The 14,537-nt window shown below is 35.6% G+C and overlaps 1 protein-coding gene across 4 annotated transcripts in view; it reads left to right on the forward strand.

Moving 5' to 3' along the window:
- Nucleotides 1-14,075, forward strand: part of IFT80 (intraflagellar transport 80) — a 53,943-nt gene extending 39,868 nt beyond the window's left edge. For 2 of the 4 annotated variants that reach the window (XM_055816900.1, XM_055816901.1), the window contains exons 13-21: nucleotides 2,833-2,897; nucleotides 3,692-3,827; nucleotides 4,519-4,666; nucleotides 5,410-5,581; nucleotides 6,007-6,024; nucleotides 8,440-8,529; nucleotides 8,627-8,799; nucleotides 9,937-10,060; nucleotides 12,855-14,075. In XM_055816900.1, the coding sequence (XP_055672875.1) occupies nucleotides 2,833-2,897; nucleotides 3,692-3,827; nucleotides 4,519-4,666; nucleotides 5,410-5,581; nucleotides 6,007-6,024; nucleotides 8,440-8,529; nucleotides 8,627-8,799; nucleotides 9,937-10,060; nucleotides 12,855-12,968 (1,040 nt within the window). In that variant the 3' untranslated portion in view covers nucleotides 12,969-14,075. Of the gene's footprint in view, nucleotides 1-2,832; nucleotides 2,898-3,691; nucleotides 3,828-4,518; nucleotides 4,667-5,409; nucleotides 5,582-6,006; nucleotides 6,025-8,439; nucleotides 8,530-8,626; nucleotides 8,800-9,936; nucleotides 10,061-11,868; nucleotides 11,936-12,854 lie in introns of all 4 variants that reach the window. The other 2 variants (XM_055816903.1, XM_055816902.1) reach the window with 2 other exon arrangements.
- The last annotated feature ends 462 nt before the right edge of the window (nucleotides 14,076-14,537 follow it).

Below are 14,537 nucleotides of genomic sequence, written 5' to 3' on the forward strand. Positions count from 1 at the left end.
TTTTACTCTGTGTGTATGTCTATTTATATTACATGAGTGTATGTATATTTGTATATTAATACATGTAACACGGGGACTTTATACTTTTGCCGTAGTGACACCTTGATGTAGTTAGAACAAAAGCAGTAGAAGTACTTTCAATAAGTTGAGGTTATATAGAAAATGTATCCATAAATATTGACTGTTCTCTATATGCGTGCATATTTAACGTTTCAATGGTAAACTCACTCTCTTGCCCTGTTCCCCTGCCTGTCTTCCTGAGCAGACTGAAGAGCATCTCCATCTCCAAACCTTTCCCATTAGTGTCCTGAAAATCTTGTGAGCTGGTTCTGCATGCAGGGTAATCTTCATCAAAATTGTAATTTACAGAGGCTGGGTTTCTGGCTATGATTTCAAGATAAGCTCTCCAAATTATTCTGTTGATAGGAGCTTCCATCAGGGCAATGAGTAGGGGTGGGGTTTTTTTTCTTTTTTAGATACAAGCCCCACTAGTAGTGGTAAAAAGCCTGATAATATGCCAGCACATGGGAAAACAGATCCTTGGCACAGGAAACCACGGCTTATCTAAGCCTGTTTATCCTTCTCAACTCACCCCAGCAGAAGCCGTTCTTTTTTTTCTTTGCCCTGTTTTGAGGGCAGGTCTGTTTTTCATAATGCACTGCAATATAGAAATATCTAAGATAGCTCAGTTTGATGCAGGAAGCAGTTTACATGTTGTAGCATGGAGCTCTCTACAAGCTAATTTACACTGAAACAGAGGACGCTATCACTTGCTGTCCTTCAGTATTTTTACTTGGATACTCTTCCTCCTTCAGCAATCTAGAAAAAAGGTTGGTATCTCTGCATTTACAGTCCTTCCTCAGTCTCTAATAAAGCTGGAAGAGGGAGGTGAGCCTGTTCTTAAAATGGAGCTGCTCACCCTAGGAGCAGTTATTCTGTCGTAAGAGAACACGTGTGTTAAAAGGCATACAGTAGCTGTTCTCTTTCTCTGAGTGTTCAAAGTGAGAGAATACCCTTTATTCATATATTTCATTTATACATATTAAAAAGATCTATTTTAGGTTCTAAATGATTATAAAGTGATGTGGAATATTTCCAGACCAGAAAAAAGAAACAAAACAACCCCAAACTTACTTTCTTAAATACTTTTATAAACATTGTAGATTCACGAATAGTTAACCAATTTTACTTGTCAGTTAGGTACAGTGGTTTTCTTTAAAACTCTTAATCTCACTTCCTATAGCTAGTATAGTAGTTGTAAAATTGGCTTGTATAGCTAGATCAACAATTTCATGCAGGGAGACATGCATAAAAGTGAGAAGAATAGAACTTCTCAGAAACAACTAGGGTGGTGGGGTTTTTTATATATTTAGTCTGCTGCCAAGAGCAAAACCTTTTTCTTCCTTTGCAAACTCAACCAATGTTTTCTGAACACCTGCTCTTACAGTTGTATTTAAAAAAAAAAAAAAAATCTGCCTGTATAACCATTGACCTCAAACCAACATCCTGTGTCCTAGTGAAGGAAATGCACAGCAGGATTAACATGTTAACATCGCCATCCTTTGGAATGAACTTGTATGTTCATCTTACGTAGTGTACTTACAGGTAGTGCTTTGAAATAGCAGGTGGGGTGTGCTACTGAACATCTGAAATGTTTCTGTCACATCTGAAAACATCCATGGACTAACGCTGAATTGCGTGCTTTAAATTACAACCGGTGTTCCTTATAATGTTACAGTTTCCTCTAGGTTTGAATACTCTACCTATGCCTGTCTGAATTCATGTGCGTATTCACAGACTATGTATAAAGTATGTATGAATAGGTTTTGAACGCACAGGGATATGTGTGCATCACACGCACATACACTTGTATATATAAAGACAGAAAGAAAGGAAGAAAGAGAAACTTTATTTTTAAGTGAATTGCAAATTTGAGTCATCACTGGATATCCCATAAATAGAGATGGTGTAGGTGGGGGATTTTTGGAGGGTTTTTTTGTTTTATTTTTGTTTTGAGGGTGAGACAGGGAGAGTATAGAACAGATGGGCTTCTGGTAAAGATTGCAAGAATTTATATATACAATTCAAGTATATCTGGATAAAGCAGATACTTTTTGAGGAAGCCAGTTATTAATGTATTGCCATTAACTGTATCATCATGACAAGCTGAAAACCTGAACTGTCCTGCAAGAAAATATGTCTAGGGACCACTGTATTAAGAATTCAAAACAGAGCAGGTTTTTAACAAAATAGAGAATGCTTCTAAAGAATGCATTACACAATTGTTCGAAGGGCAGCTTTCTATATGATGATAATTTCTTCAGGAAAATATTCCACTCAATGGTATCACTTCCTAAACTTTCATATTCATCAAAATAATGGGTTAAGATTGAATAAATGTATCGGATAACCTTGGTAACATTAATTTATTCAGATGGAGAGTACAAACTTGCATCATATAGAACTCCATGTCATTTCTGTAAATAACCATTTGAGCTGTGATGGGAAGTAAAACATTACTTTTCTGTATCAGTCCATGATGTCATGTTTCAATGGCTATCAATGCTCTGGAAAGAAGGATATTTGAGAATTTTCACAGATCACTCCAATTGCAAAATGAGGCTATTCCGAAGCTCAGCAGACTCTGATGGTTAAGTTTTCCCAACTGTAAGATTCTTTTTTCACCAGAGTGTGAGTCATTGGTATATCTAGCACACAGTAATAAGTACCCACTTGCAGTAAATTATCCTCTGAAAATGAATGGAACTGCTTGAAAAGTCTATGAAGAACTCTTATTTGTAACTAATATTTTTTTTTTTTTAATTTCTTCAGTTATCTACATATTTGAAGCTTTATCTGGAAAGCCATTGGGTGATGGAAAGCCTCTAACCCATAAGGTAAGGTGAAGAATCTAGTGTCTCTTTTTTATTATACTTTGAAATTAAGAATCAATAACGGATTTCCTCAGTAATGGGTCTAATAAACTTTTAAAGGCTTACCATCGTAATAGACAGGAGCTTGACAAGCCTAGCTGACATAACAAAAATCAGATTCTTTATGCAGCGTCGAGGTACAAAGGGATATGTTATAGGTTGTGTTCAGTTACTGGCATGTCTTTCCCATGCACATAAGAGTTTGAAACTACAGGCAAATAGTTTTGTTATGCAGTAAAACATCACCTGAGTTTCCTTTGCATGTCCTCCAAAGCTGCTTTCATTAGTGTCAACCTGTTGTTAATGCTGAAGAAAAGGAACATCATCAAAAAGTTGTCTGCCTTCAGTCTGAGCTTTTACTGTCTTCAAAAATGATTGCCTGAACTGCATCTTACTTTTCTTCACTCTTCTGGTATACAAAAAAGTCAAAAATAGGCAGCTTCTTTGGAGAGAAGAAAAAACATTCATCTTTTAGGCAGCTTTTGCTTTGAGACTGCAACTTGTATTTCTGTAGTTCTGTAGTAAATTCCTGAACTGCTGACTCTTCTCTGTTGCAGTTTTAGTTTAATCTGCATGAAATTCAATTCATGTAATGCCTCATTCCACAGAGAAGACACACATAAAGTGTCTTCACAATCCGGTTTTTCAAGAGTTTTGTGCCTTATTTCTAGTAAAGCATTCATTTTTTTGAATATCACATGCTTTCTGTGATACGAATCTCCAAAATAAAAATCAGATATTTTCTTTTTCCTTTTCAGACGGAAATTGTGGCGATTGCTTTGGACCAGAAAGGACTTACAAGTGAAAGAAAAATAGCTTTTATTGATAAGAACAGAGATCTCTACATTACTTCAGTTAAACGGTTTGGAAAAGAACAGAAGATTGTCAAAATAGGTAAGGAAAATTCAAAATAACGTTCAATCATGTGCTAGCAGGCAAATAGACTTTTATCTAGTAAAGAGACAAAATTTTGCTTTTTAGTTAATAGTGAAACTGGACTTGAAAAAAACATTGGAAATAGTTCTGTGGCTTCCGTAAGATAGTGGTAGAGGCAATTTTAGTACATTTTATCTAAATTTTGATAATATATCAGTTACATGTAAAGCAGCTGTTAACATTTAAGCACTTGTTACTGCATTCTGGAGCAAGCAGCTAGAAGGGTATTAGAGAAGAATGTATTCCTCAGAATTATTCAGTACAGAATCTTTCAGAAGGTTTTCTTGCAAATGCAAACTCTTAATTTCATAATGTTTTTTAATTAAAAGTTTAAATGCTGCAGGTAGATGCATGATCCATGAAGTACAAAGCTGCAGTCTGACCATTGTGTTAATTTTGGTCTCCAGTCTCAAAACCAAGTCCAAAAAACCATTATTCTGAAAAGAACTTACTTTCAGAAAGCAAGAACTGAATTTGACTGGAAGTTAAGTATGTAAGATGTTACTTTATAAACAAGGTGTTAAACTCAGTCCTTATAAAAGGAACTAAGAATGGCTAATAATTACCCTTTTACTACAGTTTGTGAAGTGTACCTTTATTTTGAAGTTTCTTGTGGAAATGCATGTTATTCATCTATCTTTAAATTAAGGGACAATGGTTCAAACTTTGGCCTGGAACGACACGTCTAACATTCTTTGTGGGATTCAAGATACTCATTTTACAGTCTGGTACTACCCCAACACAGTCAATGTAGATAAAGATCTTTTGCCAAAAACTCTGTATGAAAAAGATGCAAGGTAATATATTCTTTTTTATCATAATAGTATTACTGTGTATTTTACCTACTTTACTCGTTCCTTAAAACATTATGTTAATTTTGGCAGCTGAAGTAAAAGCCAGGGTTGCAACTTCTAAAATTCTTCTTGTGTTACTACTTCTTGATTAGGAAATGAGGAAAAAGTGTTTTATAATTCATGTCATAAAGTTTGCAGTTGAAATGGATGATGCATATCTTGATGCATAAGCAAAATTTTAATCATATCTCATGAAATACTGCCTTAGTTGTTTGTAAAAAATCAAACAAAAAAGAAGATATGTTAAAAGTATCTGTTGGAAATTAAATGTATCAAAACATTACATCACAGATAATACTATTTCTAGCTCAGCATGTTTGCTTCAGTCTGCGCGCTTGTGATAATGAATTCAGGTGTTCTTGATGAAGGATTTTATATTTCATTCTAAGAGTTGTGGGAGCCCAAATACTTTTTACTGACAAATGTATTTGAAAATTTTTGCACAAATACCCAGTTTGCATTTGCCTTACAGCCAGTGTATGTGCATAACTAACATTTATTTTTAGTTAACATTACAACTACCTGTTGGATACAACTAGTGAATAACTAGGTGCTTAGATTTTTATGTGCTCTGGAAACGAAGTATAATCATGTTGTAATTTTGAAACAAAGATTTCTTTACATTCCTAATGTCCTTTTCAGTTAGAAAGAAGTAAATATTAACTTACCTTTCTTTCTCTACCCAGTGAATTTGGCAAAAATCCCCAGATTATACATTTTGTAGGAAATCAAATAACAATTAGAAGAGCAGATGGTTCACTTATTCACCTTAATATGTCACCTTATCCTGCGATTCTTCATGAATATATTAGTAGTTCTAAATGGGAAGATGCTGTCAGATTGTGTCGCTTTGTCAAGGTAAATGCTAATTATCAGGAATGTTCAGATATAATTTCACTGTAATATTTATGTTTTCAAGTATTCCTTTAATAAAGGTAATTGCATTTCAGATGTTACATCTGATTTCCATTCTTCTGCTTTGTTGCTGATTGGTTTTGAGCTGGTCATGAAAAATTATACATTTTTCATAATTATGTAATATACAGATGCATCATTTCATAGTTGTCATTATATATAATAAAAAGGCTTATTTTTATTCACAGCAAAGTCCAGTACTCACAGAAGTTAGTAATAAGCTTAACTTTTCAGGACTAGGCCTTAATATAACTGATTAAAAATTATCTGTGTCTCCACCATTGCCTAGTAGTTTTTCATGTTTTATTTCACTTGTTTTTTGTGTGATTTTTTTTTTTCCCCCTTTGCTTTCTTTTATATATATTTAGGCAACAGCAACAGATGAGGTGAGTCTGGGAGTCTTTAAAACTGACAATGAAAAATCTCCCCAAACCCTGCTTCCTTTCCCCCATGTAGTCCTAGAAAAGAGTTTAGCACTTTCATATGATTGCCATGACCTTAAATGGGTATTTCAATTATTTTTGTATTTGCATTATTAAATCAATACACATCCAGAAAACTTGGGTTGTATATTGATTTTTATTTTGGGTGCTAGCCCTTTAATAGTAGGCTTTTTTTCCCAGTATTTGGCAATGGGAACTGGGATTTCAGATTTCAAATGCAGTATTATGTTAACTTTTTTGAGTAATCTAAATGCATCATCTTTTAAAAATAAAACAACTGTATTGGGTGGTAATATTAATAGGTTTTTTTCTGATTGATATGAAGGTTTTCTAATTCAGGGGGTTTGTTTGGTCAAACTTCTCGTGCATCCTCTTCATTCTTATGGGCAGAGTCATCCAATGATTTTAGTCATACTTAAAAGGAAAAAATACTTTAATTTTTTGGTGCTTTTTAAATGAAATCTCAATATAGGTATCATGGTTTTTTCACTGTCCTTTTTTATGAGCTTTTCCTCATTAATCTGTTATCTGTCAACAAGTGAGGAAGGCCTTTCAAGAAAAACTGGAACAGAATCTTTATTTTCAGCGTGAAGAGTATTCACATCATCTGGTTTTAAGCATCCCCAAGTTAGATACTTCAGTCTTGGTCTTTGAAGACTTCTCCTTTGCATTGATTGACAAAAGAAAATTTTTGTCTTTGATAGAAGGTAATCTAATCTGGCCTAAACTAGATGGTGTGAATATCCTCTCTATTTGATACTTTGTTTTTGGGCTGAGGGATGACCTGGAACACCCTTACACCAAGGTCTTGCCTTGAGTACTTTGTTTATCTTTCATGACTCATAAACTCTTCATGGAGATACAGGGCTGTTTTGTTGATTTGGGGCAACCCAGGTAGACAGTTCAAAGCATTTCTAATCAGTAATAAGAAAACGGACCATCTTTCTGAGGAAAGAGAGAACACAAGACCAATTGGTGAAAAACTCCTAGAAACTTGGTCCCTTGAATAGTTTCAAGCTGAGCTTTCAGCATTTTATCACCTAAATTTCTAAATAATAGGGAAGCAGGAGAAAAATGTGACCAAGATTTTATTAGTATTTGATTCTCTGGACAACTTTGAATCTCCCAAATTATGGGCTACCAGGAGGAATGCTTTTCTTGTCCTGAATCCTGGTAAAGAGTGGGAACATGTGCAAAGACGGTGATAGTGAAAGCCTTAGGCTAAATTACTGTATTTCATTGTCTTCAGTGGGTCTTACCAGTTTTGTTTCATATAAAAGCAATTTTGAGACATGGCATGGGAATATGTTTAAAGCATGCTCAGTGTAGCTGTTTAGTCAGTTTAAAATTAACAGTAATCCTATGCTGCTTCTAAAAACCTATTCTAAAAACCATATGATGAAGTGTTTAAAAAAAAATTCAAATTTGTTATTAAACATATTTAGCAAAACTACTAAAACCCACTTAATTCCTGGACTGTGTGTGGACTAACAAGTGTCTTCAAAATTAAATTTTTCCTGTCTGACCTAGAGTTTTCACATGTGGTAGCCTAAACTGTATTAATTAGTATGTTTTAGTAGTATAGCTTTGTTATAATGTTGTCAGACTTGAAAAGATAAGATACCAAAATGTCAGAATCTTCCTAAATGTTTTTCTGAGTTAGTGGAGTTTCCTTATTGTTGTGTAAAAAAACCCAAATAATATTGCAAAAGTTACAAAAATAGAAAACAAGGTTGTAATATTATTATTACCACTAAGGTTTTCTAATTCTTAGTTCTAAACATAAAATGTACTGAAAATATCACAAAGGAGACAGAACTTTTGAAGCTCTTATTTACTTTTCAGCAGATTCATTGTTCTACAGTCAAATAATTTTTTCAGTTATAGTACGTTTATGATAAATGTATAGTTGTTGTCAGCATCGTGGTTCCAGTGCAGTTATTTGTGAAGCCAGGTTGAGATCAGCCAGCTTAAACTGATTTTCCTAACTACAGCCAGTGCTTTATCCATGAGCAGTGACAGGGACACAGTGACGAGGCTGTGAAGTGATACAATGGCAGGAGTTCATTACTGGCTGAGATGCTGAGAGCTAATGACTCATTTAGCCACACTGTCAGTCTCAGCTGATCACAACTTCAACATTTTTATAATGAAGGAGTTCTGAGGAAAGATGAGAAAGTAGTGACTTTCTAATAAGAGAGTTAGACCACGGTGCCCTAAATGGCATACTGAGAAATGTTGTATTGTTATGCATTATATTCAGGACTTGCATACTTCCTTTGAGAAGTCATTTTTAGCAGGATAGTAAATATTCGAAGTTGTAAGAGTTGCGGTTTTTTTTTTTTTTTTAAATTTCAGGATCAGACGATGTGGGCTTGTTTAGCTGCTATGGCAGTTGCCAACAAAGACATGACTACAGCAGAAATCGCCTATGCATCAATTGGTGAGGTAAGAAAATTTAGTTATGTATTTCTAGTTAAATTGTTGCAAAACTAATTTTCTTCATTAATTTCCCTTATTAAACTACTGTACATCTCGTTAACAGATTGACAAAGTTCAGTATATCAATTCCATCAAAGATCTTCCATCAAAAGAATCAAGGATGGCTCATACACTGCTGTTCAGTGGAAACACCCAAGAAGCTGAAACCCTGCTTCTTCAAACAGGCCTTATCTATCAAGCTATTCAAGTCAACATTAATCTTTACAATTGGGATAGGTAGTATTTCTTCAAACACAGTATGTTTATAAGCAGTCTTACTGAGGTAACCTGTAAATTATTGAGATTGGTTGTTTTATTGCAGATGCTTACCTGTACTGTAATTGCCCAGAACTGTAAAAAGATGAAGTAAATCATATCCTGACAATAACCAAAGAAGTAACTTCTTTTCTGTCATGTTTAGAAGACAAGTATTCTGTGACAGAAGTGCAAAGCATGTTTGGAAGCATTTTTAAATAACATTTTGCTTTTTCATTATTTTTGACACAGCAAAGTCCTTAGTGATACCTCAAACTGTATGTGACCCTCAAAGAATTAAGGCTGTTTTGAAATGTCTTGTTGCTAAAAATAGATACGTTGCGATTCAGACTCCCAGCACTGTGTAGGTGGATGAAATATGAATTAGGCCTGAGAAAACAAAGTAGGAATTTCTCCTTTAAACAAAAACCCACGTTTTCTAACAGAATCTTCTGAGGCCATTTACTACTAATTTCTCTGCTATTATATTCATATCACCGTAGGCAAAAAGTTGTTTTTCCTCCCCACATATCTGTGGGGTTTATTATGTTGCCTATAATGTCTCATCTAAAAACTGTATCTATCAAACATAAGTATTCCTTATGCCATCGAGAAGAAAACAGATGTGAGAGTAATCGGTTATACTAATCCAATGCCTAATCTTTCCTCCCTATAGAATATTCATAAATGCTGTGTAGCATACACTATCAATAAGTATTATGACGCTGTTCAGGAGTGGTTCCTGACTGTTACAAAGTTATTAAAAATTATTACTTTTGCCCCTTTATATTGAGAGTGCTAAACTCTAACCACTCTGTTTTATTTCCTTGAAATAAAAAGACTCGTATTGTCAAACTCCAATGATGTGATGAGGTTGTCAACAGAAATAACCGTTGGATATTTTTCATAGCATGCATCATAAAGTAGACAGTCTTCCTTCGCTGGCTACTTTTAACCTCTTGTGACCGATACTAATGTAAAACTGCTTGGCACTATAGATTAGGAATCTTTGCCTGCAGCCCGAATGCTTTTCAGCATATCGTTTTGCAAAACCATGGTGATTGTAGTTGTGCCAGAGCATTTATATAGCCTGACAAGCCCATTTCTGTTTTATTCCAGGGCCCTAGAACTAGCAGTAAAGCACAAGACACATGTTGACACGGTCCTGGCTTATCGACAAAAGTTCCTAGAGGACTTTGGTAAAAAAGAAACTAACAAAAGATTTTTGCAATATGCAGAAGGTGTAAGTATTGCTCAGAATTATTCCTACAGCTTTAGGTCAGCCTGCCCCTTGTAGCCACTTTGGGAGGGTGGGGAAGAATTGCTCTTACGTTTTCCTTCTTTGGTTCAAATGTGGACACAGATCTTAAAATTTTTACATCTGAATACAAGTTCATAGCTTGATGTGTGGCTACTTGGCTAGTAGTAGTTGTGCATGTGGTTTATTTGAAGGTGCAGACGTGGAATGTATATATTTAGTATCTGGCAAGGATTATACAAATGAAGGCATAGTTGTTCTCTATAAACAGGGAGCTAGACCTTAGTACAGATTGAATGGGTACCTCTAAAATGTCTTCAACATTTTTTTGTGATTTTATGGATAGCAACAATAAAAAACTTTGAAGATTTCCAGATATGCATTAAAAGTGAACTACAAACCGTTCTGCTGAATGTGATAAATAGCTAAATATACAATTTCATCAAACCTCTGGAAACCCTCTATCATCAGTAGGTCATTTCAATGTATTAGCATTTCACAGATCTTAAAGACTGAGGATAGATCTTACAGTTCATAAGCTAAAAGTACCTTAGATTCCACTGAAGTCCTTGTGTGCATTTCTTTTATGAGAGGCATCACGCACATGTGCACCTTAGACAGCAATTTCACTGAGTGGCCCTTATGTCCTTCCTGCTCTTCCCCTCACTGTTCTGAAGCATTCCGAGGGTGAAACTGTGAAGAGAGACGTGTACTTTGACAGTGTCAGATCCTTGCATCCACAGTAGCTGATGGATCAGGAAATAATCTCAGCTGTTAGCTCAGATCCTTTAATTGGTCATTGTCCATTACACTTTCAATAAAGCTTGATTTCTAATGTAAGTCATTAGCTTTTAGCACTTCTAAGGATGTTTCATTTCCTAAGCAAGAATAAAAGTCTGCACAGTATCTAGCCCCCCAATGAACCATTCTGCAGTACTTTACCTAGGAAGTACAGAAAAAGAACAGATTCCAGGCACTCTTATCATGCAGCAATTTTGGCTGCTGTGCTGGAAGTATGCTTTCTACATACTTTAAATCCATTATTGAGCAAAAATCATCTTAATCCCCTGATGCTTCTGAAAGAGACTTTTTAGATAATACTGTCTTGTTTTTAAATCATCAAGAAAGCCGTAGTTTCTGGAAGGGTTCCTAAGCAATAACACCCTGTCAGTGACAAGGTGTGAGCAGAGTGACACGGGTGGAGCCCGTTTCACCTTACACTCAGTCTTGAAACTTGGGTCTCAGACTGCAGAAGGTTCCTGGAATAAAGAAGTCCTTTTCTGCATCCGTGTTCTGGAGGTCTTATCTGCTGCCTCTGAAACTGGGAGGGAACCTGCTTAATGAAGTGGATTTTAAGCTCTTGGCTGTAGTGGTAACTAGCAAAGTTAGCAGGAAACGTTAAGGGCATTGAAGAGAAAAGCAAGATTTTGTGCTGCTATTCCTTCTCAGGGAAAAAAATAAATAGGTCTGTTTCCCTTTCACCACCTAAAGCTCCTTCTGGCTTAAGTAAGGAGTTTTTACCTCTTTACTGCAGCTGAGAGCACGGATCTGCAAGCAGATAGGGAATCTAAACAATGTGCTTAGTTGTTACATCTCACGTCTTTATATATAAGGTATTATGAACCTAATGAGTATACTGAGAATCCATATCTTGGCAGTTAGTAGGTGTCACTGGCAAGGATTGTTGGCTTCGCTGGCAAGTAGCTCTCTGGGCTGGATGGCAGAATTAGCCGTGTATATGGTATGTTTAGCATCTGTGTGACATCTGTTATAGCAAACGCATTCTTTCTTAGAGCTCCATAAAGATTTCAGTCATCAGATCCAAAGCACCTGGACCCAGTAAATGCATCCTGAATTGAGGTATTAACCTTTTCACATGAGAATATGGGTATTGCAATTACATCTTCCCTCACAGAGAATCTTCCTTGTTATTTCATGACTTAGTTAACAGAGTAACAGCTACTCTGAAAATTCCCTGTGCAGCAATTGAGACTTTTTTCCCATCCCATCTTTGACAGTCTTAATTCTCCAGCAATGAAACTGAACTTTGCAGTTACGTTTTTGCCCGGGTTTTGGACATGTTTTTGTAGTCACCAAATGCACCATGATCCATTCTTTCTTGTCAAGCATTTTTGGAAAGACAGGCAACAGTTGTACTCCACTGTACCATGGATATTGTACTATGTCTGTTGTCTGAAGTTTCACTGAAATAGAATACAGCCGGAAGGTGATGATTCTCTGCAGCTGGAGAAGTGCCAATATAAAGGTAAAACTTATATTGATCTAGACGACAAATTTCAAACAGAAATCTGATTTCTGTTATATCGATAACTAGTGTAATATGCTATCGTGTTTACTTGGTGGACTTCAGGCGCAGTCAAAAGACATCACTGCATGTATTATTGATACAGGGCTATACTCTCAGTAATAGGACACAGAGGTCGCATCTAATTTAAATGTAATGACTTGATCCAAGTTATTTTTGTGTTCTAATGGGGTTTTGCCAGACACAATGAGATGTATTAGTATTTGTTAAGATATCAAGCTTGTTTTATTTTAAAGGTGGAAAGCTCAGTTTGTTAGAACTCAACTCTGCCTTCATACATTCCATTAGTGTGTCGACAAGTTGTCGCTTATATGTGAAGTGCTGTGTAATGATTGATACATAATGTTTGTAATCGTAATTTCAAATTGTCTGTTTAGTGTATAGCTATCTGTTTGACCTCTCTATATAATGCTAGTTGACCTCTGCGTACTCCCTTTTCTGTTCTTCTTACAGCTGGAAGTTGATTGGAATAAAATCAAAGCCAAAATAGAGATGGAAATTGCTAAAGAACGAGAACGAGCAGCAACCAGTCCCGCAGTGAGAGCCAGTGTAACTGTACAGCAATAACTGTCCTCTTGGTTGCCTTAATGAGCGCTTCTTGGATATTTTGTACTGGCATATTTTGACACATTAAAAAAAGTCTCAGCAAACATTTTGTGGGGAACAGGAGTGAGAATTGCTGTGGTTCTTGCTAATGGCTGGATGACAGGCAGAATTATTGATTCACTACAGTCTCATTTGGATCTGGGTTTATGTTCTGATGGCCTAACTCCAGCGAGTAGTTACCTTGTAGTCCATAATACATGTATGACAAAAAAGGAAAATTTACTGTCTTTCCATTAGTGGCTTTTACATTTTCATTGCCATTAAAATTATTTAACCTCAGTTGCCTCCAACTACCAATTTCCCTGTTTAAGCAGCTAGTTAAGTAGTTTGGTTATTTCTGCAAACTCAGGGACCTCTGAAAAGACTTGTTTAAGTTGCCCTAAGACAAATTCAGCAAACTAAGTGTTGAACAGTAAAAAAAGGATTTGCTTGCACCTATAAATACAAAGGAATATTTTATTCACAGTTATGGTAATACATACTCCTGGTACTACGTATGTATGAGCAAGTTCTTTAATAGATGATTTCAGATTACTTCAGCAACTCAGGTTTGTTCCTGCAGCAAACAATTTAGCAATAAAAGGTATTTTCTGAGATAAATAATTTAAAATGCAGTGGAATGTGCTTTGAGTGTTGTTTGAAGTAACACACAGAATTGTTGGTTGGTTTTGTAGCATCTAGCACGTATAATTGACAATATTGAAAGCTTCCTTAAGGCTGAAATACCATACTCATTTAAAATAAGGAAGAACTTCCCACATATTTTTTTCTGCACCAAGCACTTGATTTGAAAATACTGTTTTTACATTTGTGTTGTTTCAAGATATATTTTTGGTTTACATATGAAAGTGGCTGCATATGCTAGATGTTCTTTGCAGAAGCCTTTTGCGTTACAAATATATGAGCAAGTTATTCATAACTGACATTGTATAATATGTATCTTTGAAATATTACCATCAAAATGTTAAATATCTGTATATCTGGCAAACGTTTTTGTAAATCATTATATGATGGTTTTTTGCACAGCTCATAAATTTCTTAATAAAAACGGAATTTTTTTTAAATGTATCTAGTAGGTGATGCATTAAGTGATCTCCGTTGATTTACCTGACTGCTAAATAAAACAATGTATTTGATGTAGCTCATTTGAAGCTCTGCAGTATTCTGGTGTGCTGACATGTGGCAAAGTAAACACCTTCCGTTAACTTGCAGAAAGCACTTACTTTCCAGAAATGAGCCCAAAATACCACTAATGGCAAGTGTTTAATGTTAAATTTATGAAACTTGGCTCAGATTTGTAATGCAATGTAAGCAATTTTTGAAGACCAGTCTAGCGGTGCTACAAAGTTCAGGATCTCGGCTCAATCTCGCTCTTTTATTCTTGGGCCACTTGGAGGTACAGCAGAGGCAGCAAATTCACTCAGCTGCTTAAAAGTGCCTGGTGCAACAATTAGCCATGGCAAAGACTGAGATAAAACAGTGGGATGGATGCCACGCTTGCAAAGGTACTGTCTCCGACTGGCTGATGTT

This window comes from Falco peregrinus, chromosome 12, assembly GCF_023634155.1.
Source record: "Falco peregrinus isolate bFalPer1 chromosome 12, bFalPer1.pri, whole genome shotgun sequence".
Classification (NCBI taxonomy): Eukaryota; Metazoa; Chordata; class Aves; order Falconiformes; family Falconidae; genus Falco; species Falco peregrinus.